The 23,589-nt window shown below is 45.7% G+C and overlaps 1 protein-coding gene across 1 annotated transcript; it reads right to left on the reverse strand.

Moving 5' to 3' along the window:
• Window positions 1–3,193: 3,193 nt before the first annotated feature.
• On the reverse strand, window positions 3,194–19,280 carry DMRT3 (doublesex and mab-3 related transcription factor 3). Its single transcript, XM_005581843.4, has 2 exons — window positions 18,222–19,280; window positions 3,194–4,886 (listed from the first exon to the last, which is right to left on the reverse strand). The coding sequence occupies exons 1-2, from the start codon at window positions 18,673–18,675 to the stop codon at window positions 3,922–3,924; spliced, it is 1,419 nt and encodes a 472-aa protein (XP_005581900.3). The 5' UTR covers window positions 18,676–19,280; the 3' UTR covers window positions 3,194–3,921.
• Window positions 19,281–23,589: the final 4,309 nt, after the last annotated feature.

Below are 23,589 nucleotides of genomic sequence, written 5' to 3' on the forward strand. Positions count from 1 at the left end.
TATTCCCAGATGTCACTAGTAAACTGGAAATTGTGGGACAGCCAGAAGGATCAGCAGTGCCAAAAATTCTGGCCCTCCCCTTGGGGGAAAGAATAGCACATTTAAGCTCTTATCAGGTCCTTCACCAACCAAATTTCCAGAAACAAGCAAGTCTGATCCCAAATGTATACTCAACCTAATAATTGACATTGATGCCAACATTGTTTGAACTAGATCCAGGGTATGTTCTAAGACTGTTTACATGTTGATGTTTACCCTTGCCCTAGAAAAGTAGGTGGGAATGGGGGAGAAAAGGCTTAACATCTCAGCATAAAAGTTTATAGCCTTCAGCCCTTTTACATGGCATAGATCTAAAAAGAAAACCCAAGGATGTGATGAAGAGGGAGGTCATTCTCACATCTTAGTGAGTGTACAAATTACCTGGAGAGGATGATAAAAATCTACTGCTTAGGCTACCAGGGATTCTGACTCAACAAGTCAGGCCCAGGAATCCACACTAGAAATTAAGCACCTGGGTACATGGACCACACTTTGACATGAATGCTCTAGAACATAACTAACCCACCCACACTCACAGCATCTTAGACAGACAAAGCATTTACACCAACACTAGGAGTGGGCAGATCCACCAGAAGGGAGGAGAGGCATTGTGGTTTAATGTAGATTAACTTTGTCTAAGACTGGGTTGACACACAAGTCAGACATCAGTTATGAAAACTGAAAGTGTACAGCCTAGCCCGGCCCCCACATGTGTTGCCTGTGTGACAGAGGGAATTACAACAGAAGTTGGTTGTTTTTTTTTTTCTCTTCATCCAGATGTTCAGTTTCATGTGAAAGAATAACTGAGAACCTGTGGGCAGATAAGTATTCATTTCCCTTGAATTCTACATGCTGCGGCAGGATGGTCTCTGAGAGCTGAGTTAGAATCTAAGAGGTGTGCCTCTTTAACCAGAGGGGGCTCAGAAATCGGGACTCAGAGGGAGTAAAACTGAATGCTGGGAGGACATAGGATCTTAACACCCAGTTTCTCATTTCTGACCCCTGACCACACTTACCCCACTGAAGCAAACATTTCTTTAGATTTTTTTTTTTTTTTTTTTTTTTGAGACGAAATCTCACTCTGTCACTCAGGCTTGAGTGCAGTGGCATGACCTCGGCTCACTGCAACCTCCACCTCCCGGATTCAAGCGATTCTCTGCCTCAGCCTCCTGAGTAGTTGGGACTACAGGCACCCTCCACCACGCCTGGCTAATTTTTGTATTTTTAGTAGAGACGGGTTTCACCATTTTGGCCAGGCTGGTCTCAAACTCCTGATCTCAGGTGATCCACCTACCTCGGCCTCCCAAAGTGCTGGGATTACAGGCATGAGCCACCATGCCAAGCCTCTTTTTTCGGATTATACTAAGGACCAAAAATACCTGCACTAGCCCACAAATAAATTGCTTTACAGATAATTCCATTTTGCTGGCCATCATAAAGAGGTCAATAATAATGATTTATAGGCAAAATCAAGCTGTAAGGATGCCATATCAGTGAGGTTTTGTTCAGTTTGGGTGGTTCAACCTGAAGTAATATCTGAGGACAGGCTTTGTAGCATCTTGGCTTAGGTGCTGTGGTACATTATCATTATTGCTTGTTAAATGTGGGTAAACCTTTGCAATGAAGATGCCTTTAAAATACATTTGTCCTAGATAGGTCCAGACATCAGCACTTCATTGCTACATAAAATGTCCTGGACATGTCTTTAGAATCAGGGGTCAAACCACTTTCTCCTGCATGCCCTTTCTTCCTTATATAAACATTAATGTTTAAATATAACCTTAACAAGAAACCATAGTTACTTTTTTTTTTTGAGACAAGGTCTGGTTCTGTGGCCCAGGCTAGAGTACAGTGGTACAACCTCTGCTCACTGCAACTTCTGCCTCCCTAGCTCAAGCCATCCTCCCACCTCAGCCTCCCAAGTCGCTGGGACTACAGGTACATGCCACCACACCTGGCTAATCTTTGTATTTTTTGTAGAGACAGGGTTTTGCCATGTTGCCCAGGCTGGTCTCAAACTTGTGAGCTCAAGCGATCTACCTGCCTCGGCCTCCCAAAGTGCTGGGATTATAGGCATGAGCAACCATGCCTGGCCCGTATTTACTTTTAAACACTCTAGTATGTAACTATGTCAATTAAATACATACTAGTCCAACTAGGACAGGGAATTTTTTCCCCTCAAAGGTTTTTCATGTCAAAAGTGCCCAATGGAAATAAAAATGAGAAGGCTCTTTTGTTTTAAATATTTCCCTTCCCATTCAAGGGTGGGGAGCATCTCAGGCTGAGAACTTGCCCTTCTCCCTCCCAGGACCAAAGAACCTTTTAAGACTTATTCCTGCACTGGGAGCTCTCTCTGCATCCTTGTCATGTAGAGGCTTTTATTTATTTGCTTATTTACTTTCCCTTCCACATTCATAAGTTTATTGTCTGACCTAAGCAGTCATCTTACCTTTCAAGCACTTTGAAAAATGGAAACAGTAAGTCAGAGAAGCGGTTGGTGTGAGCACCACTGAATATTACTGTTTGAAAATTCTAAAAAAAAATCTGAGCAAGAAGTTTGTCATACACAGCACTTCAAGAATGTTTTTAAAATGAAAGAAAAAAGCCCTGGTTTTCAATGTTTGCCTCAAACCAGAATGCCATGTTCTCCAAGTAAGAATGAAGGAATGTATGTCTATATTCTGAATGCAACGCTACTCAATTTAATGAATAGAAGCAATAGTTTTCATGGACTGTGTACTTCCTATGGCAGGTATTGGGCTAAGCACTTTCCTTGCTTCCCACACTCAACTGTACATTGTTGGGAGTTTTCCATTTTTACTTTGTTTTCAATGGGATTCTCCACAAAAATACCTGCTTATCTTGGACTCATTGGTAGGTAACTTGGACAATACATGGAAAGCACATTCTCTTACACATAGTAGGCACTCAATAAGTATCTGTTGGATAAATGAATGGATGGAGAGAATTAACTCCATTCTTGAACAAATTATCTTTCTGAATGTAGCCCTAAAACTTTGTCATTCATATTTCTCACAAATGTCTCATTTAATTGATAATTTGATTCCTAACCCATGCATTAGTAAGTCATTTTTACATCAAGTTTCTATTTTTAGAGATCCTCTTTCCACAAGTAGAAATGACATAAACCAAGTTCGTCTTCTTAGTTTATTTTTTTTCTAGAGTCCTTAGCATGCTACATTAACCTGACAAAGCTTAATCTTGTGTTCGTTTCACAATACATTTCATGCAGTTCACAGCTGTGATTGGTTTTACATTGACATTACACATGTTTCGATTCAGCCATGTGAAAAGAGTAATTCTTAATGGGGTTTGTCTCTGAAAACTGTCCAAGCTTAAATAAGCACATGAGCAGTTCACTCTATTCTTAAGTGCATCTCTCTTTAAAATGCAAGGATTTTTAGCATAAGAATATAATGTCCCTGTTTATAGTCCATTTGCAACAGAACCACTTCCTTTAGGTTTCACATATCCTGAGGAATCCACTTTTACAAAATTGCATTCAAGTATATTATTTCATTTAACATTCCAGGTTGGGTTTAGGTGCAAGGCTGACCTTCAGCTTTACATCCCCAAATAAATCTTCCATGGACCCAGCCTTCCCAAGACTATTCTTAACATTAGACTCTCTTTTACAATAAACATTCAGCACTAAAGCCACCGAGCAGAGCTATTTGGCATTTTCCAGTGAAGTGCAAGAAGTTAAATAAGTTATGTTTTTATTGCTAATATATAGAATCAAGCACAGTCACTTTGTCAAACAGAAGGAAAGGGCATACACAAGATGTGGCCTCTCCTCAGATGCCTCAGGGACAAAACGCACAGAAAATGTCCCCTGACCGCCACCCATCCAGCACCACTTTAAGATGATGTATTGAGTATTCTAGAGTCTGAGGAGTCAGACCTCTCATCATAGTCGTCCTCGGTGTAAATGGACTGCTTTGACACAATTGGACACCCATCATCAGGGATGGAAATCCGAGGGTCTTCCGTGGCGCGGGCAGGAAGGACGGGCGAGCTTCTGAAGACGCTGGTAGAGTTACTGGGGAAAGGACTGACGTACTGGGACCTCAGCTGATACTGCTGCTGCAGCGTCATGGTGTTCCACAGGGTGACATCATTGGGCAAAAAGGGGCTCGACTGGTTTCTCGCCAAAGTATTCCTCAGCATCAGCGGGTACCGGGGTGGCTGGGGGAAAGGGTGCTGCAGAGGCACAGCCAAGGGATTGGGGACAACATTACTAGAGTCGGCAGAAAACCTCAAGGTGTCTGGGACTCGAAAGGCTGATCCCACAGACCATTTGGAAGACGAGATGGGGTAGGAGCTCAAGGTATGTTCAAAGATGTGCCCGTTGGAGGGCAACACTAGACTCTCGGGTTCTGCGGAAGTTCGCTCTGCTCCCGTGACTGAGGATCGGCTGGACAGAAGGACTTCCACGGCGCTCACCAGGTCCCCGCCACAGCCCTTGAGGATGAGCTCCAGCACCGTTGGCTTCTGGTTGGGGAATATCTTTTTTAACACTTCAAGCGGCGGTCTGTTGGCTTTCAAGCTGAAGGGCAGAGAAACAGTCCCGGAGGGGCCCTCAATCAGGAGGTGATTCTGCTCCGCGTGATACTTGGGGCTGTCTGGGCGGCTCTCAGGGTTGCCTCCGTTTTTCTGGACAGCGTACCCCCCTTCATCCACGGACACTATCTCAGGGCTCTCAGGGGTGAAGCAGCCCTTACTCTTTGCCACATCTGGGGAACTCCTCTGGTCAGTGTCTTTGTCACTAAAGACCTCTGTATTGTCTGCCGGGTTGCCGTCTCCAAGCCGTTCTTCAGTCAAATCTGAAAAACAGAACAGCTGCGTTAATCTTTTCCTGGTGTGCATAAAGAGGAACAGATGTGCTCAGAAGAGACCTGTACACGTGCTTTTTGGAAGAGCAAATGCATCTCAGTGGGTCATAATATACTACAAGCCTTTTTAATTCAGACTGTATCACTGGCAAATGAAACCAAAACCCTGTAAATAAAGATCTAGAAATCAGAGTGGCTTCCTAGAATGCTTTGTGCAAGGAAGTTTGCCTTCAACATAGAATGGCTACACGAACCTATAACCATCGAAGATGTGGCTTTCATAGCAGTAACAATCTCAATAGAGAGCCTCTTTGCGGGGAGACGGGGGGACTCCTAGAAGAGCAAAGCTCAGGGAGAAACAGGAAAATGAGCTCAGCTTGTCTTCCAGCTCCTCTTCTGCAAATAAGGTCCCCAGCTGTAATCTAGGGACAGCACCATCCAGATACCTACAGGGAATTTTAATATCTTAAATCTATTTTCCCATAGGTTGATTTTGTGTTAAATATGTCTTATGAACCAATCAGTATGTTTCATCAGGTTACCACGTACAATTGCTAGCTAATTCAACTGCTGAAGTGAAAGATACCTCTATCCATTGAAATCTTTCATAAGAAGCCACTTGAGGGATTGGCAAACTTGGTTGCCAATAACTTGGACTAGAAAGCAAATGAAACCAGCTATGACTTCTGGGTGGCAGGATACGTTGCTGGAGAGGAAAAAAGGCAGTGGCTAGAAAGGGTTTGTGAAACTGCACGGGAGCATTATCCATCAATGAAACAACGCCTCACACTGCACCGCCACGGGGGACGCCAGGCAGATACCTGTGCGTGAACTGTTTTGCTGGTAACGTTCATGGAAAGAACTTGAAGATACTTTTTTTTTTTTTTTTTTTTTTTTTTTGAGACGGAGTCTCGCTCTGCCGCCCAGGCTGGAGTGCAGTGGCCGGATCTCAGCTCACAGCAAGCTCCGCCTCCCGGGTTTACGCCATTCTCCTGTCTCAGCCTCCGGAGTAGCTGGGACTACAGGCGCCCGCCACCTCGCCCGGCTAGTTTTTTTGTATTTTTTTTAGTAGAGACGGGGTTTCACCGTGTTAGTCAGGATGATCTCGATCTCCTGACCTCGTGATCCGCCCGTCTCGGCCTCCCAAAGTGCTGGGATTACAGGCTTGAGCCACCGCGCCCGGCCAATACTTTTTAAACCAGTGAAATTTGAAGATACCTTTTTGTATCATATGAAAAGAAGGAGGGGGAAAAAAAGCTTCCCAAATAAAGCAGAGACTTGCTATAAAGTAAACTAGTAGCAAATTTACCATGTTGACCTAAGGATATTTTTACTTAACGGCTGGTGATATTGCCGGGCTAAGCACACAGAAAAGAATGAGTCAGAGTGGTTTGCTTTGCAGTAGCAAATTCTAACAGGCCGTTATAATAAAGAAACATATTTTTTAGTGGCAAGCTATTTGCAAAGAGTTTTATCCTTTTTTGAAACACGCACTGGCTGTGGCTACTCAAAGCCAGGGTAACTGATCGAAAGATGAAAATTCGTAAGGAGCCGGTTGTTGAGTTGTAAACAATTGCTTTGCCTGTGTTTTCTGCTGCCCTGCCTGAATGGCCTCATTGTTGCCTTCTCTGTGGGTACACCTGATTATGTACAGATAGCCAGCTGGTGAAATTTCATCAAAGCACCTTCTAGAAACCATCTTGTCCTACACTTGTTGTTTATTTTGAAAGCCTTAAAGGCCTACTTATTAACATTCTTCTAATACAGGATGTAAACCAAAAAAACAAAACTTTGTGAAATTTCATCAAAGCACCTTCTAGAAACCATCTTCTCCTACACTTGTTGTTTATTTTAAAAGCCTTAAAGGCCTACTTATTAACATTCTTCTAGCCGGGCGTGGTGGCTCACGCCTGTAATCCCAGCACTTTGGGAGGCCGAGGTGGGCGGATCACAAGGTCGAGACCATGGTGAAACCCCGTCTCTACTAAAAATAGAAAAAATTAGCCGGGCGCAGGGGCGGGCGCCTGTAGTCCCAGCTACTCGGGAGGCTGAGGCAGGAGAATGGCGTGAACCCGGGAGGCGGAGCTTGCAGTGAGCCGAGATTGCGCCACTGCACTCCAGCCTGGGCGACAGAGCGAGACTCCGTCTCAAAAACAAAAAAAACAAAAAAAACAAAAAAAACAAAAAAACCATTCTTCTAATACAGGATGTATCTCAGGTGTAACCAAAAACCAAAACTTTGCCCTTTAACAAAGCAATAAATATGTGGCAAACATAAGTAAATACATTTTAAAACACTCTTAAATTACCTCAGTGCAAGTATCAACATCAATCTGATAGGAATTCATACTTATCCCAAATTTGCATTTTAATTAAACTGCTTCTTTTTTTAACACAAAATATAAGGTTTCCAATGAGAGGTTCATTTGTGTCACATACATATGAAGCCATCTTCTCTCCTACAGCTTCTTAGGATGGGGGACACAGCTTTTACCTCTTGAGTTAATGTGGTATTTGAACTCATGTCCTTGATCCAAAAGAGAAAAACAGCAACAAAAAGGCTTCTATAGATTTACTTTGTAATCAGCTAGATATATTTAAACTTTCCTGACTCATGACCCATACATACTTCTTGGCTATTACTCTATTACTAAACATTTGAAAATTATTAAACACTTGAAAAGTGATGTATATTAATATACTATCACTTTTAGAAATTGGAAAAACAAGTGAAATACTCTCCCCATGTAAATATGGACATAAAGTACTTCTTTAAAATACTATGTACTTCTAAACAGTTTCCTTATTTTTTTAACTTTAGCCTAATTATTATTATCAGCACCAAGTATTTATATTTCTGCAAGATACTGGGAGAAACAAAATAAAGGATGAAAAACACCAAGAAGTGTAAGACCCACGCCCAACTTATGGACCTTATCTTCCAGCTGGGGAAGTAAGACACACATGCGGGAGAAAAAGCAAACAGGGCCTGGCAGCATTTGCTAAGCCTCAAATACGACACACATCGTATACCAATGTTCACAGCAGTAACATTCACAATAGCCGAAAGGTGAAAGCAACCCAAATGTGCATCAATGCATGAATGTATAAAACGTGGTGTACACACACACACACACACACACACACACACACACAGTGGGATATTATTCAGCCTCAGGAATAGAATTCTGAAACATGTTATAACATGGATGAACCTTGAGAACATGAGGCTAAGTGAAATAAGTCAGACACAAAAGGACAAATACTGTATGACTCTACTTATATTCGATCCCAAGAATAGGGAAATTCAGAGAGAAAGTAGTATGGTGGTCACCAGGGGCTGGGAGGAAAAGGGAATGGGGAGTTATTGTTTCATGGGTATGGAGTTTCCATCTGTAATGATGAAAAGGTTCTGAAGATGGATGATGGTGATGGTTGCACATTTTGAATAAACTTAATGCCACTGAACTGTACCCCTAAAAATGGTTAAAATTGTAAATTTTGTTATGTATACCACAATTAAAAAAAAGAAAAAAAATATGCCACACAGTGTCATAGTAATATAGAGAATGACGAGATTTCTTTAAGCAAGAAAAACAATTAGTCCTTCCTGGGAATAAAGGGTACATAGGCACAAATGGAAAGCTCAAAGCTCAACTTTTTCTGAGACAGAGTCTCACTCTGTCACCCAGGCTGGAGTGCAATAGTGGTCTCGGCTCACTACAACCTCTGCCTCCTGGGTTCAAGTGATTCTCCTGCCTCAGCCTTCCGAGTAGCTGGGACTACAGGTGTGTGCAACCATACCTGGCTAACTTTTCCATTTTTAGTACAGACAGGGTTTCACTATGTTGACCAAGCTGGTCTCGAACTCCTGACCTCGTGATCCACTCACTTCAGCCTCCCAAAGTGCTGGGATGACAGGAGTGAGCCACCATGCCTGGCCAGCTCAACTATTTTTAAAAGAAATATGTGAACCAAATAGCTCTGTGTTTTAAAAGGTACATCCCCCTCCCCTCCCCCCACCCCACTCTGGATAAGTTTCAAACACTGAAAACATATTAGGAAGTTTTTTCTCAGGTCTGTCAACCAAAATGACTCTTCCACAGTACACTTCAGGCTTCAGAAAAAAAGTGGATCAAACAGCAGAAGGCTAACTGAAAGGGGAATTAGGGAATGAGGTTCTCACTAACCTAATGACTCTACCATTACAAAAATGGAGTCTTTTTATTTTCAACGTAGCAACAGATATACTGTCCCAATCAACTGAATACTTGATACCAGGATTACAAGTCTGACAATACAAAATTCCACTCGTGTACCTATTTTCCTAAGTTCTGTGGAACAGACGGTAGTGGAATCTTATGTCAGTGCCAGCTTGTTCAGCAACTGTGAACTCTCAGACTGTGAAAGTCACTTTCTCATTTTGTTGTGTAACCCTTTGCCCCTGCTACTGGGACATGCTAGTGCATCATGCACTTCTGGTTACTTGTCAAGGAGTGGTGACAGATTACACTGAAGTCTCCACACTTTCTCCGCAGGTTTCTGTGCTGTCTGGCTATGGCCAAAATATGAGAAAAGCTAACAGGATGTCACAGGAATCAAATCTACAAATTCAGCGTAAACCAACCAACCACCTGAACTCAGCACTGTTTATACTGTGTTCAAAGGAAAGAAAGATGATGCAAGAACAACAAGCAGAGCACACCTGTGAGGCTTATGTACCTGAGCCACACACAAAGTCCTGCTAAGGAGTGCTGGGCGAGCCGAATCCCCATCAACATCTAAGGCTGCTGGAGTTTCAAAACTAGGCAAAGGAAGACTAGCCTCTAACTTTGCATCAAGAATAGCTCCTCACCAAACAATAATTTCTGAAGGGCAGAATATACAGTCCCTGCAATTTTGTGGCACTGTGGTCTCTAGTACTGGTTGTATTATTGCACCTAAACTAAATGTATTGTAAATTATTCTATTATAAATACAGACTTTCACAGGTAATTATAGAGGGTGAGTTCTGAGCCCAGTGATAAAGCGTAATTTGATAACAGGTACTTCTTTACATCTCCAGATTTTTTCCTAAATAAACTTTACAAATCATTCTAGTTGGTTTAAAACATAAAGGCCTTTTTAGACATAGAACTGTGAAACTGCCAACTAACAAAATAAAATAGGAAATACTCCTGAAACACTTTACCTTCTTTCTTCTTGAAACTGAAACCCTAATTCCTAGAACATTAAGAGTGTATTTCAACTGATAATATTTTTACCCCTAGTAGATGGGTATAGAAAGTCAAAACTATTAAACAAAGAAGAAATCAATTTTATCGAATATTACAAATATTACCGAAAGTGATACAATATGCTGCTTCTATTGCTAAACATGTAGATATTTTTTAAATCTCACCAAATATTCACTCTCCCATTTCACATTTCATGGGGTAGAAACACTTATAGCTATCCCTGAAATAAACTCTACACTAGGGTGAAGAGGTTTTTAAAAGAAGTAGATATTCAATTAAAAAGAAAAGTTTTTCTATAGATAACAATGCTACCAACTTCAAAATATATATGCCATAAGATGACTACAATACTTTTTTTTTTTTTGCTACAAGACTTTAAGGAGAGAAAACAAACACTTATAAAAGTGCTTTCAATCTAAAATTACAGTTTGAAAATGTAACTTTCTTTAGGGGAGTTTTTCATATGAAAATGCAATTTAGTAAAAAAAAATGTATCATTTCAAATACTTTGAGGAAGTCTATCACATATGAGAAACAAATATTCTGCTCAAGATGCATAAAAGTGAAAAATCTGGCCAGGCATGGGGGCTCACGCCTGTAATCCCAGTACTTTTGGAGGCCGAGGCGGGCGGATCTCAAGGTCAGGAGATCGAGACCATCCTGCCTAACACGGTGAAACCCCGTCTCTACTAAAAATACAAAAAAATTAGCCGAGCATGGTGGCACGTGTCTGTAGTTCCAGCTACTTGGGAGGCTGAGGCAGGAGAATGGTGTGAACCCAGGAGGCAGAGCTTGCAGTGAGCCGAGATCACGCCACTGCACTCCAGCCTGGGTGACAGAATGAGACTCCGTCTTATTAAAAAAAAAAAAAAGGTGAAGATGTCATAGGTTGTATCCATTCTATCCAATTATATCTACAAAAACAAAATAGTTCTTACATACAGAATGAAAACACAGAAAAATTGGCAGAGAGGAATATTTCCTAGCTCAAAAGTCACTTTACTCCCCCATCCTTTTGAAATCATGTCATGCATTTTGAAACATAGATTGTCATATCCTCATCTGTTCACTTGAGCTGTGAGGAACACACCTCTAAATAACAGGTCCTTGATGGGTAGTTTTCAAAGCACACAAATCTTACAGCAGTGGCAAGGGAGGGAGCCCAGGTAGGATGGGACTTTTACAGGAGACCACTGCCTAGTCAGAATTCTAACCATAGACAAACGTTTCACATTTTCTATTACCTTTATCTCACACTAGAAGTGATGAATAAAAAAAACAAAAAACAAAAAACAAAAAACTGAATAGTTGAAAATCTAAAGAACACCAGGGAATGATCTCGGTCTAAAAACTTTCCTTTTCTTCCTCGGGTGGGTTGCCGGGTTGGGGAGGGTTGTGAAAAGTTTAAAAAAAGAGCCATGCTTTGCTTTTTTAAAAAAATCATCAACAACACTGAATTAATAATGTATGAAGGAATCAGAGTGGTTCTTTGACACTACATTTTGGGGGAATATTGCTATAGACAGGACTGGGCTGAAGGAAGTATGGTTTGCAACTGTGGACCTCATATATTTTGTAAAAATTTAGTTTTGATCTCTTTCTTGACTCAGAAGGGAATATCTTCCAAGAAGCAGAGGGGAAATTACCTACAAATCTACATGTTTATTTGGTACCTTCCAAAATGCACCTGTCTACTCATCCATCTATTTAACAAATGCCCCTAAATGCCTTCCTATGCTCTCATGTACTGTCTTGGGTAAGATTATACAGAGGTGATCAAAGCACTGGCTCTTGACCACATAGAAGCTTACATTTACTGACTAATCTTTTGCAAAATTCCAAGTAAGCTGCAGTTGGTTATATTTTACAGTGAAATACAGCAAATAACTCCAAGGACAGCAGCTGGGCAGACCACAGTGTCTTCACAGGAGGAAATATTGTTTTAAATGCTTACATATAAAGATTATGGGTGCTAGAGATATATACTAAACAAAGTAATAATCAGTGGGAAAAACGTGGAACACTAATTCCAGCTCTGTAAAATTTATATCTGTCTAGTTGTAATCAAGAGATTGGAGATTTTATAAAGAAATGATGTGCTGAGTCTTAAGTTTTTCATAATTATTATTATTATTTGGTACTTGATTGTACCTTTTATAGCTGTTTATACAATAAAATGCAAAAAAAAAAAAAAAAAAAAAAAACACCATACCTAGTTATTTTACTTTCCCTTCTGAGAACAGTAGTATGCATTGCTGGGGCAAGGGGATTACTCACTAAGGTGATGTGGGACGTAACTGACACAATCACAAGGCGGTGGACCTGTGAGGACCAGCTGTCCTACCACTGCATCCTCCACCTCTGCCATGAGCACCCATGCACAAGCCATCAGAGCCACACAGGACTAGACAAGGGGGTCCAAGGACCTGAGCAGCTAATGGCTAAGGGGCTGCAACAGGTTTAAAGGGGGAAGAAAGGAAAAAAGCAAGAGGCGAGGAAGAAAGGAAGAGAAAGAAAGAGGAGGAAGGCAGGCAGGCAAATGGCTTTTTACTGGGCTTAGTCCTCCTTCCTGTCAGGAAGAAGTGCAACATTTCCAGAAAGGGGCTCCGAGTCCTCCAGGGCCTTTGATTTATGAAGATTTATTCCTTTTCTCTCTGTAAAGCTGTTAGCAGAAAGTGCTGACTGGCTGCAGCAAAGAATTTCTCATCAATGCTCTTTGATTGTATTTTGCAAACAAAATGCCTGTTGCTTGGTAACATTTCACTTGAGCCTGACCTTCTCCGAAAGTTATTGCTATCAGATTCGATTTACACTGTCCTCCTGTGATTACTGTAATCTTTTAAACCCGGGAGTTCATCCATCAGAGAAAAAGAAAAGTTGGTTGTGTAAGTCAAGAGCACGGCTATCCTCCAGATTTATAACACCAAGGAGTGATTTGGAGGTGGGGAGAGGTTCTTTCCCAGATGGCAGTAGAACTCTGGTCCCTAGACGTGGAACACACTCTCGTTTTTCCTCCCAAACGGTTCCAGATCCACAGGATGGACCCCAGCACCTCCCTGACGCCAGTCCCAGGCAGCTCGGGCTCTGCAGAGAAAGAACTAGGAGATGAGCACAGGCGACCCCACCGCCAAGGGGCGCCCTGTGTGGTTACCAGGGCTGGGTGAGGAAGGCCTAGGCCTATGGTTGCCAGATAAAATAACAGCATGTCCAGTTAAGTGGGAACATCAAATAAACAATGAAGGCTTTCTAGTAAAAGTATGTCCCATGCAATACTGGCATCCTATTTTTTTGTTTGCATGATTTTTGCAAAAGCTGGCAACTCACCTTGGGACTCCTGCCTTGGGAAGGACAGGGTAGTGAAGCTCAGGAAGAGCAGAGAGGAGCGGAGGCCCAAGAGCTGGACGAGGGAGAGGCAAGGGATGTGCCTGTCTCTGGGCGGTTCCTGAGCTGCCTAGTGAGCTGCTTCCTGACAGTGACCAAGGAAAGAGCCGGCAAAGAGCTGGGCTCAACTGCAGCTCCCACCCCCTGGTGCGAGGGGACAGCAGTCCAGTGCAGCCCCAGGGAGGCGCTGCCCCCTATCTTTGCCCCTACTTTGAGCCCACTGTGGCCAGGGTCCCAGTCCTGAGCCAGCTGCCGCAATCCTCCACAACACATACACACCATCTGCACTGCGTGCAAACCAGCCAGGCCAAGAGCTGGGAAGACCCATCCCCGGCAGCATCCCAGCTCCAAGAGCCAGCCCTGGGGTGGGGTTTGGAAGAGACCTTAGTGCCTGTATGCGTATTCCTTTTTATTCGGATGGGTTTTGTTTTTTAAAATGCAACTGAGTCAAGACCCTCACCCTCAAATCAAGCCATCTTAAAATGAGACCCTGTTTTTCAATTCACAGGTACACTTCATAAATGGTTTTCAAGTATTTCCTGCTTTTCATTTCCTCCTAGCCAACAGTCAGAGGGCTTCTCATCCTGGCCTGGACGAGTGTTCCATAACAACCATTACACTTGCAGGTGCTTCTCTTTGGGGAAAAAAAAAATTTAAAAAAAGGAAATGCACCTTGCAGGACCCAGTCAAGCTGGAGCAGAAAAGCTCAGAGGCAAGCATAAAGATGCTAGGAGGGGCAGGGCAAGAGGAAAAATAAAATAAAGGCAGTTTTCCAAAATCTCCTTACTTCTCCCCCTATAGTTATCTTGTTTGTTCCACCCCCATCCCCCAAGAAATAATCAGGAAAGAAGATCCTACTTTCCCATTTGATCCTGCTCTCTTATTCCTAACCAACTATGTTTTTTATTTCTTTTTCCTTTTAAGAGCATTTAAAAGAATGCGTGTACATATTCATTTTGATGGCAGATGGAGACCTAGGAAGAGTCTACAACCACAGATCTTTCTTCTCATCGCACCACAGTCTAAGGTGACCCAGGACACTCCCCTGGAGGAAAAGTTGGGGGTGGGGAAGGGAGCCACAACAAAAGAATGTAACTTTAGCTTTTCACCTTGGCAGTGACCCTTCCCTCAGCTCTTGAGCCCACGTCCTGAAAGACTGGCTAGGCTGGTTGAAACTGCTGATTCAGATACACTAACAGTTGGAAGATCTTCATGCCTCCTATATTTTCATGGGGAGAAGGAGTGTGAGAAGAACGTAGAGGGAATTTAGGAGAAGAATAAATGAATTAAATAGTGTATGTATATGTACATATATACACACATATATAGCTTAAATTACAATTTAAATTTAAACTATATATATAGCTTAAATTACAATTTAAATTTAAACTATATATATAGCTTAAATTACAATTTAAATTTAAACTATATATATAGCTTAAATTACAATTTAAATTTAAACTATATATATAGCTTAAATTACAATTTAAATTTAAACTATATATATAGCTTTTAATAGATATATACAGCTTGGTATATCTATATATAGATAGCTTAATATGTCTATAGATATATATAGCTTAATATATCTATATATAGATAGCTTAATATATCTATATATAGATATAGATAGCTTAATATATCTATATATAGCTTAAATCAAAATGTTGGGCTCAATCAAAATCTAATGATTAATTCCAGGTCCAACATGATGGTAATCAAAGAGCAGGAGAAATCCACATTCAAAAAGAAAAAAGAATACTTCATAACTAGAAGTAAAAACCACTAGAATATGAAAATTCTCCTTAAAAACACCACACATTGAAAGGGATATTCAACATACTACACCATTAGATAAAATAACCCAATTTCTTTAAAGAATCTAAAGCAGAATTTGAGAAAAATTTCTTCCAGTTACAAAACTGAGTTTTGATGTGAACACGTCACTCCCTAAACTGGGTGGTTTTCCTCCAGTGATTCACAGCAAACATCCTCTTCCTTAAGGCATGTGCTTTTCTCAAAGATTTCTGGAGAGGAAAGACTCCATGTGCTTTTATATATAAGAAAAAAAATCTCTCTCCACAGCTATGTACTAAAGAGGCCCTTTGTCCTGCAAAAAGACAAACCACATTTTAAAATCAAAGTTCACAAAGTAATAGATCTACACTGCCAGCAGATATCTAAAGATTTCTGATGGTCTGTATACTTAATGCACATGTGGACCTACCATCCCAACAGAGCTTTGCTTACTCTCTGCACTTACTGAACTACTTATCCAGGAGTAGTTCTGATATGCTTCTAAATAAATATGGAATGCTGTACACAAATACATTATCAGAACAACTGCAAAAAGGGTATAATACCTATAGCAGCAGGCAGTCTCCGTGAGTAGTTTTCTTCAACTTAAACCCCAAATGGACTTTATTTCTACAAGCGCTGTGTAGAATGGATCCACTTGTATGTTTGTCTTCCTAAACAATTATCTATTATTATCCTACCTTTCTCCCCACTCCCCATCAGAGTGGTGATTGACTTTTTTTTAAAAAAATGGAATGATGGGGTCAAAGCAATTGAAAGAAGAAAACAAAAGTTGTGTACGTCAATGTACAAGGTATGGGGGGTGACCAGCTAGAAACTGAGCCCTTGGTCCCTGATGCCTCAGTCCCCCAAAGTCATCACTTTGACCTCTCCTTGTGATAAATCCTATTCTCCTTTGCAATTACTTGTTTTCAATTTGGAAGGCTCAGGCTATCCCTGAGTACTAAGTAGGAGTAAAACAGAGAGCACAGCTCTGGTTTGTCCAGTTGAAATCCGTTTCCTTTTTCTCTTCTCCCAAAGCATGTATCCTGCTGCCGCTGCCTACTCCGCCTTCCTGCCTGCCCTCACTCCTCCTCTTCCTCCTCCTGGGGTTGTGTTTTCAGTTTCCTGACTCTTTAGAAATCATGAACTTTAGCTATCCCAAAGAACACTGAAGAACACAGGATGTGAAAGGAATCTCCGTGGACAAAGACCACAGAACCCAATGCCCTATCACAGGAATGCTGCTGGGCAGGTGGCCACTGCAAAATGCTACCTCTGATATTAACTCCGGCCTCTGCCCTAGTCCTGGGGGAAACGGAACCAGAAAAGCTGGAAACGGAAAAAAAATTAAGAAAATATATTGGTACAAATCCACTTCTAGAGCTGAGACCAAACTCTTCCTAGTTATTTATTCAAACCAATGGGAGAAAAAAAAAAAAAAAAAACCTTTTTCTCCTCCCTCCCCTTCGTCTGTGGCAACTCCATAAATATAAAAAAGATGAGAGACAAAAGAGAGACAACTGGCGAGCATTCCTGAGAAATGTTTATATGCTAACTTGGATTAAATATCCACAAAATCCAAGTTCAGCAAACTCTCTTCAGGCTTTAAAATTCCCAGCTCTGCTCTCACACAGGCTGTTCTCAGAGCTTCAGGCCTGGAAAGCGTTGCTGAAAGGGCAGCAGAACTCCACCTGCCAGTCAGCCGTCGACTCACTACTAAACAGGTGAGTCCCACCTCACTTCCTCAGCTCCACAGGATCCAGACAAAGCACTCCTGGGCTCCTGAAAGCCTTTCTCCAGAAGCTAGGGGTACCGTCTTTAGGGAGTTGGCAGGTCAGTGTAGGTACCAGTTTTGCCACGGTACTACCTGCAGGAGGGCTCTGGACCTTCCCACTCCTAATTCCAGCATGCCCCCTTCCCCTTCCGGGAGAAGGTGGGCTGTGTTCCTTTGTACACTTGCCCCAGTTAAGGAGAAACACCAAACACATGTCTACTTTATTCCAAGAGCCATCAAAAGAGCTCTTGCGCTGGGCAGAACCGCAAGCCAGAAATTCCCCAGGAAGAGAGAGACTGAGAGACTCAACTCAGGCCTGCCAAGCTCAGGAGGCCTGGATGGAAACAGATTTTGTTTTTTTAAATTTCTTTAAACCATGAAGAGAGCTGAGGGCGGCCTGGGGAACAGTGTTAAAGGATCTAGGAGGTTCTGCAAAGGAGTGAATTCTGGGCGCACCAGATTCTTGGTCCCATTATCAGCTCAGGAGCCTTTCGGGACCTTTTTACTATCATTGCTAAATGGAACTTATTTCACCAGTTACAAGAGTCTGAAGGCCACGGAGCAAAGCTAGAAAGGCCAGGGTTCTGAGAGCTGGATACTTGTCCTCACTCAAATTTTCCTGGGCCCTGGGCCGGGCCAGGCAGGCGGAAAAGCACAACCAGCTAGGAGTGTTGGGCTTTGGCGCCTTCCCTACACCTACCTACCCATTCCAACTCCCGAATGGCGAGGACCTCTAAAGCCTGCAGCCAGGAAAACCTTACTCCCCCCCCCGTGGTAAGTGTGAGCGCCTGGGTTTTAATTTGGTCCTGTCTCAACTCCGTTGTCTCCCTGCTCAATCTGACACGTTCCGAGCCCTTTAATCTGGGAAGGCACCTGGCGATCCTGACGCACAGTCCCGTCGTTTGGCTCCCCGGAGGCGCCTTCCCTGCGGGCGCGAGTGCTACTCGCTCTGGGTCCAGACTCAGCCGGCTTCTCCCGGGAGAGGAAGCCCCAGCCTGGCGGAGAGTGGGAAGGAAAGCCCCGCGAGGCCCACTTCCCAAAACTTTGCCTCCAGGCCTCCAAGTGGAGCTGCAGCAGACACTCCGAAGTTCGCCCACGCGCCCCGCCAAACTCCTGCACCTCACACACTCTTACCTGGCTTGGCGAGCTGCGCCTGCAGAGCCCCGGGTTGCGGCTCGGCGGTCCAGCGCAGCGTGGCGGCCGCGGCCAACTCGGCAGCAGGGCGCGGCGGCTGCGGCTGAGACGGCTGAGAGGCCGGCGGCGGCTGCGGGGCGGCGGCGGCGTCCCCAGGGGGCGGGGGCCCTGGGAGAGCGCGCAGCGAGTCTGGGATGAGGCTCTCCAGGCTCTCGTTGGCCTGCTGCCGGCGCAGCGCCACCTGCGCAGCCATGACCCGCTGCCGCTCGATTATGAGGATGCACTTCTCGCAGGTGCAGTCCTTGAAGCGGCAGTAACGCTTGTGGCCCTTGAGCCAGGACAGTACGCCGTGGTTGCGGCAGCGCGCGCACTTGGGCGTGCGCTGCAGGGGCGCCCGCGGCGGCTGCGACACCGGGCCGCCCATGTACAGGTAGGGGGAGCCGTAGCCGTTCATGCCCCGGGCTCCCGGATGAGTTGGCGGGCTGGCGGCGGGAGCGGGCCAGGGACCGCTGGACGGCGGGGCTGCGAGGCCCGCTTAGGGGCGGCCTCCGGGAGGCGCGGCCCTTGATCCCGCTGCCCCGGTGGTCGTGTGTGCTCCGGGGCGACTGGAGGTGCAGCAGCCGTCTCTCCAGCTCCCTTCGCGCTCACAGCTCGGTCTCCCAGCTCACGCCCAGCCAACCCCGACGCGGGCCGCTGCCTTGGGCGCGCAGCCGGGTCGGCACGTCCTTCTTAGCGGAAGCGCTGCGGCGGCTGCAAAGAGCCGGCGAGAGCTCTGATTAAGGTCTGAGCCAGCTCTTCTGCAGCTTTCTCGCGCGCTGGCGGGACCCAACACCTCCTCCGCCGCCCTCCCCCAACCCCTCCTCCTTCCTACCGCCACCCCCACCCCTGGGGTCCCTGTCTCCTTGCACTCCCCGCCCCACGCCTTTCTCCTTCTTTGCGCCCCTCGGGTGCCTGCACTTCACCTTCCTTGCCACCTGCAGCCAGGCCACTCTCGCGGGGGCGCTCACGGCCCCCTCCTCCAAGCCCTCTCCGCTACCCGAGCCCGCAGCGGGAGACTGCGGCGCTCCAGAACGCGGCGGTGCTAGCGGGGCGAAGAAGGGGAGGACCTGCGGGAGTGAGGGCGGGGGTGCCTGTAAGCGAGTGAGGTGGCCGCTCCCGTTCTCTCTCTTCTCCTCCCTCCAGTCCAGATCTGGCCGCGTTTTTCCGAGTCCAAGGCCGCTTTTATCCCGACATTTGGCCGCAGAAGCTCAGCTCCGGGAGAACTCGAACCTACTGGAGTGTTGCGGGTGCACCCCGGACCTGGGTGGAGTTTAGGATAGGGGAGTGGAGTACTGTTGGTTTAGCAAAGTTAGGTTCTTTTCGTAATTTCCTTTTAGAACGTATTTTTTTCTCTTTTGTTGCTTTAGAAGAAAATGGTTTTGGAGATCTGCAGGCCCAAGGATGACAACCCATTTTGCAGGCGAATTTTCCTTTTCTACCCTCCTATGTTTTAATATAAAAAAAAGGTCAGGGACGTACGTGTTCCCGTAAAGGATTTGTTAAGCGCCGGGTATAAACTTTGAAGAGGCAGACGCAGAAGCCACATTAGCGCCCCCAAAGTTACCGATATCCTTTCCTGTCTCCCAGCAGCCACTGAAAGCAAACGGAGGTCTTGCGCCAGCCACTCAATTCAAATCCCCACGGATTCTATGATTTAGTTATGGATATGGGATGGGGCCACTTTTTCACCTTCTTAACCCATAGACCCCAGTCATAGATGTCTTGAGGGAGAGGGTCCTTGCACAAGATGACAGCAGAAAACTTTGTTTAGATTATTTGCGTGTTACCATTCCCCCAGGAGTGGTGGGTTTGGCCTAGTGCAGGCTATCGCTATATATGCACGAGGAAGGCCCTCCCCGCTCGCACCTCCCCCCTGCCCATCGGCAAACAAACAAAAACCAAAAAAAAAACAGGTGGATACACTGCAGGGCAGCACAATAGCTCTATGCGAAGCGGGGCAGTTCCAGAGCCTTCGTTGGATACGCTTCTGAGAGTGTGCACCAAGCTCATCTCCTGGTGGGGAATCGAATGCTAGATGAGAGCAGGCAAGTCCGCTGCAATGCCCGACCCCTCGTGGGCACAGAGGCCCTTGTCCCCTCGGGGAGGCCGCTTTTCTCTGTACTGCCCTGGAAGTAAGCAAGCAACCCGCAAATGTTCCTCTGGTGTTTGCTGTTAATTCAAGGGAAGCACCACCAGGCATTCTAGCAGCCAACCCTCTGCCTAGAAGGCTGATTCGCGGAGGAGAGGAGGGTGGAAAACCGAACCCAGTTGTGTGTTTCCCTTGAAGCCCTTAGCTGTCCCCGTTTCATACGCGTCCGGGAGGTGGGGATCGCGGAAGACTGACCTGGTGGAGTGTGGACAAGTAGCTCTAGCATTCGAATGCTAACCTTGGGAGGCCATCCTCCAAAGCCGCGTGGGGTAGGGACCTCTCGGTCTTGCCCCTTCCGCCACCACTTTAATCCTTCCTCTAGTCTCAACCTTCTCTAGGAAAACAAGCCCTAAAACATAAATGGAAAGAATTTCGTCAGCTTTGGGGACAGGAGGCAGAGGTCGCCCCCAGCCCTGTATAGGCCCGAGGCTAGGAAGTGGGGAGCTGGACACAAGTCATTTAACGTGCTGAGATATAGAGGGCCTCAAATGACACCTTATCTGAAAACTATTGCGCTGAAACCTCCGGATCTCTTGGAAATGTGGGGACCAACGACTTTTTTCAAAACCAAATTTCTTCCGATTTTCTTCAAATAGTCAGTGAAACGAGTAAGTATAAAGAACTTGAGCATGAGTAAATTTTTAAAAGGAAAGCAGAAGAGCTCTGCACCAGGTTTGTGGGGGCATTCTCACTACCAAGGCGACCCCTTTTCCCCCGTCGGTCACCTAGCCACCCTATCTCGTTGCCACTCAAACAGTCTGGCATTATTTGGTCCCGGGGGCCCGTTTCACTCTGGTGCACATCGGGGGCTGAGATCTAAATACTCATTTGATATAGTGCAGTAATCCTTTTCTCATATTTGATGGGAATGTTTTCCATATCCCAGTATTTGACAACATCTCCCTATAGGGACAGGTTTGTATTTATGTTGGTAAAATGTCCCCTGCCTCAAAGTCTATTGTAACCCAACACCTGACAACCCCGAGTCCCATTTCTGTTTGCAGAAAGGGTTTATTCAAGCACATAATGGGATCCCAGCAGAAAGCCTTTCAGAACAAGGGGCTATGGTAAACTTCACCACATGAACTCCGTTTCCAGGGCTATTAAGCTTTTAATTGGAAAATAGCAGAGGAAATTTCAAGGTGACTATAACGTGTTAGCAGTTAGTGCAGAGAAGAAAAGCCGAAGCGGGAATGAATGTAGAAAGCATATGGTCCAAATCACATTTAGGAGGAGCGGCCTGCTTCTACTAAGTCCCAGTAGCTTACACACTTATGGGAAAAATCATCAAAGAAATTGGAAAGGGAAGGGGGAGGATTACAAGTAAATGTAACCTCACTAGACTAGATCCATTGGTGCTCTCCTCTGGATGGTGTGTTCTCAAACCGCAATTAACTGAGTAGAATTGTGGCAGATAATCGTGGAAGAGGGAAAAATAATGTGCGTTTGTGGGTCTTTCTCGGCACACACAATCGCTGGGTGTGTGTATATGTAAAAGGTCAGGATGAAGGCGCCCTTGCTGAGAAAGTGATACTCCAGATCTGGGAGTCCTGGTCGGTGCTCCTCATCCCAACTAATACTTAATCAAAACGACAGTTTCCGATTGTCCCGGATGTATAACGCTTCAGGAAATTCTCTGCTGGATTCTCATGGAAGGGGAGGTCAGGGTTCCTATTTTACTGTTTTCATCACGATCACGGTGATGTCAGTGCAGGCAGACACTGGAAGCCTGAGCATGAGGAACCACTGTGAAAGCAGGAAAACTTGCCCCCTCTCCCTGTGCGTGAACTTAACTACTCAGCTCTCACCCGGTCGGCTTCTCGACCTCGCTCTTCGGCCAGCTTCAAATTGAAAGGACTTGGGGGAATGTCTAGCCAGGGGGTGGGGCATCCAGCAATCAATTTCTTTAGATGGCAATAGTGTCCTGGTTCTCCCTCAGTTGGCTGGGGACAGACTCACGCAAACCCCCCATGAGATCCCCGAAGCCGCCCTCCGGGGTGAGGGGTGGAGAGCAGAGGCCACTGGGGGTCGGGAAGACGACTGAATCCGCATCGAGCGGCCCAGGACACCACTGAACACGGGGGATGGTCCTGGACTGTTGTCCCCACATAATTTTGGTAGGGGAAGAGACGGGTCGCAGTCTGAGGCCTGCTCCTGATCCCCAGGTGCCGAGGCCTTTGGGGACAAACAGGGAGAGCAGACGGCCTGTGACCTCACTGGCCCTAAGCCGACCGGGCAAGAGCAACCAGGTCCTTCATGTTCTCGAACTCTCGAAGCCAGCAGCGGCTCACGTCTAGGAGCCAGCGCTCTCCCCCTTGCGGATTCCTCAGACCCAACCTGGATACAAGACAGCGCCAGCCTTTTGTGGGGTTGAGGTGTCGCTACAGCACGGCTTCATCTGAGGGTCCACAGCCGCGACCTCAGCCCCGCGCTTTCGAAGGAACTGGAAAAGCGCGCGCCTGGGGCCCTCCCCGCTGGGCCGCGGTTTTTGGAGGCCTTGGGCGCAGCCCTCGTCCAGCTCCAGCCTCGCTCCCCTGTCGGTAGCTCCCGCAACGGACCCGACGCGGAGGAGTAGAAGGGCGTGAGTCCGGCGGGGGGCGTCGGCCACTTCCCCACACCATCTTGGAAGGGAGGGAGACGGGTCGCAGACCCGGTCCACCCTAAATGCAAAGGAAAAAAACACGTCTCCACCAACGTAAAATGAGCAGCGCTGATGTTAAATCTTAAGATAATCGTTACCCTGCGACTTTAAAACACAAGCGCTGAAAAAATAATTTTAGGTAATTTGAGCAACATTCAAGGGACAAGGAAAGTTTCTTTTCCCCAGAGCGTTTGCTCTCAGGGCTCTGGGGCACTTCTTCCTCGGGACAAGCCCCTTTTCCAGAAAACCTCACCAGCCTCCCGCCTCCTCCCTTGCCGTCCCCGAACAAAGCCCAGCCGCAGGGAAAGCAAGCGGATGTGCGCGCTTCTGGGAAAGCGTTCGGCTTCAGGGGCCCGGGAGTAATGAAGGGAAACGCCAGGAACAGTGGGCTCGAACTTAGCCTAGAGGCCAGGCCGAGGCGCCCTGCGGAGACGCGGGAACTAAGAGTAGGGAAGTGCCCCACCCGGCCGAAAGTAGGCCCGGACCCTCTCCTCACTTTCCTGGCCCAGGAGCCTCAAGGGCGGGGCAACTTCCGGAGT

The sequence above is a fragment of the Macaca fascicularis genome, chromosome 15, assembly GCF_037993035.2.
Source record: "Macaca fascicularis isolate 582-1 chromosome 15, T2T-MFA8v1.1".
Taxonomy (NCBI): domain Eukaryota; kingdom Metazoa; phylum Chordata; class Mammalia; order Primates; family Cercopithecidae; genus Macaca; species Macaca fascicularis.

Coding starts and splice junctions, on each gene's coding strand:
- DMRT3 (XM_005581843.4), bottom strand. CDS start 18,675: ATGAACGGCTACGGCTCCCCCTACCTGTACATGGGCGGCCCGGTGTCG. Junction 4,887..18,221: donor GGCGCAGCTCGCCAAGCCAG/GTAAGAGTGTGT, acceptor TCTGTTTTTCAG/ATTTGACTGAAGAACGGCTT.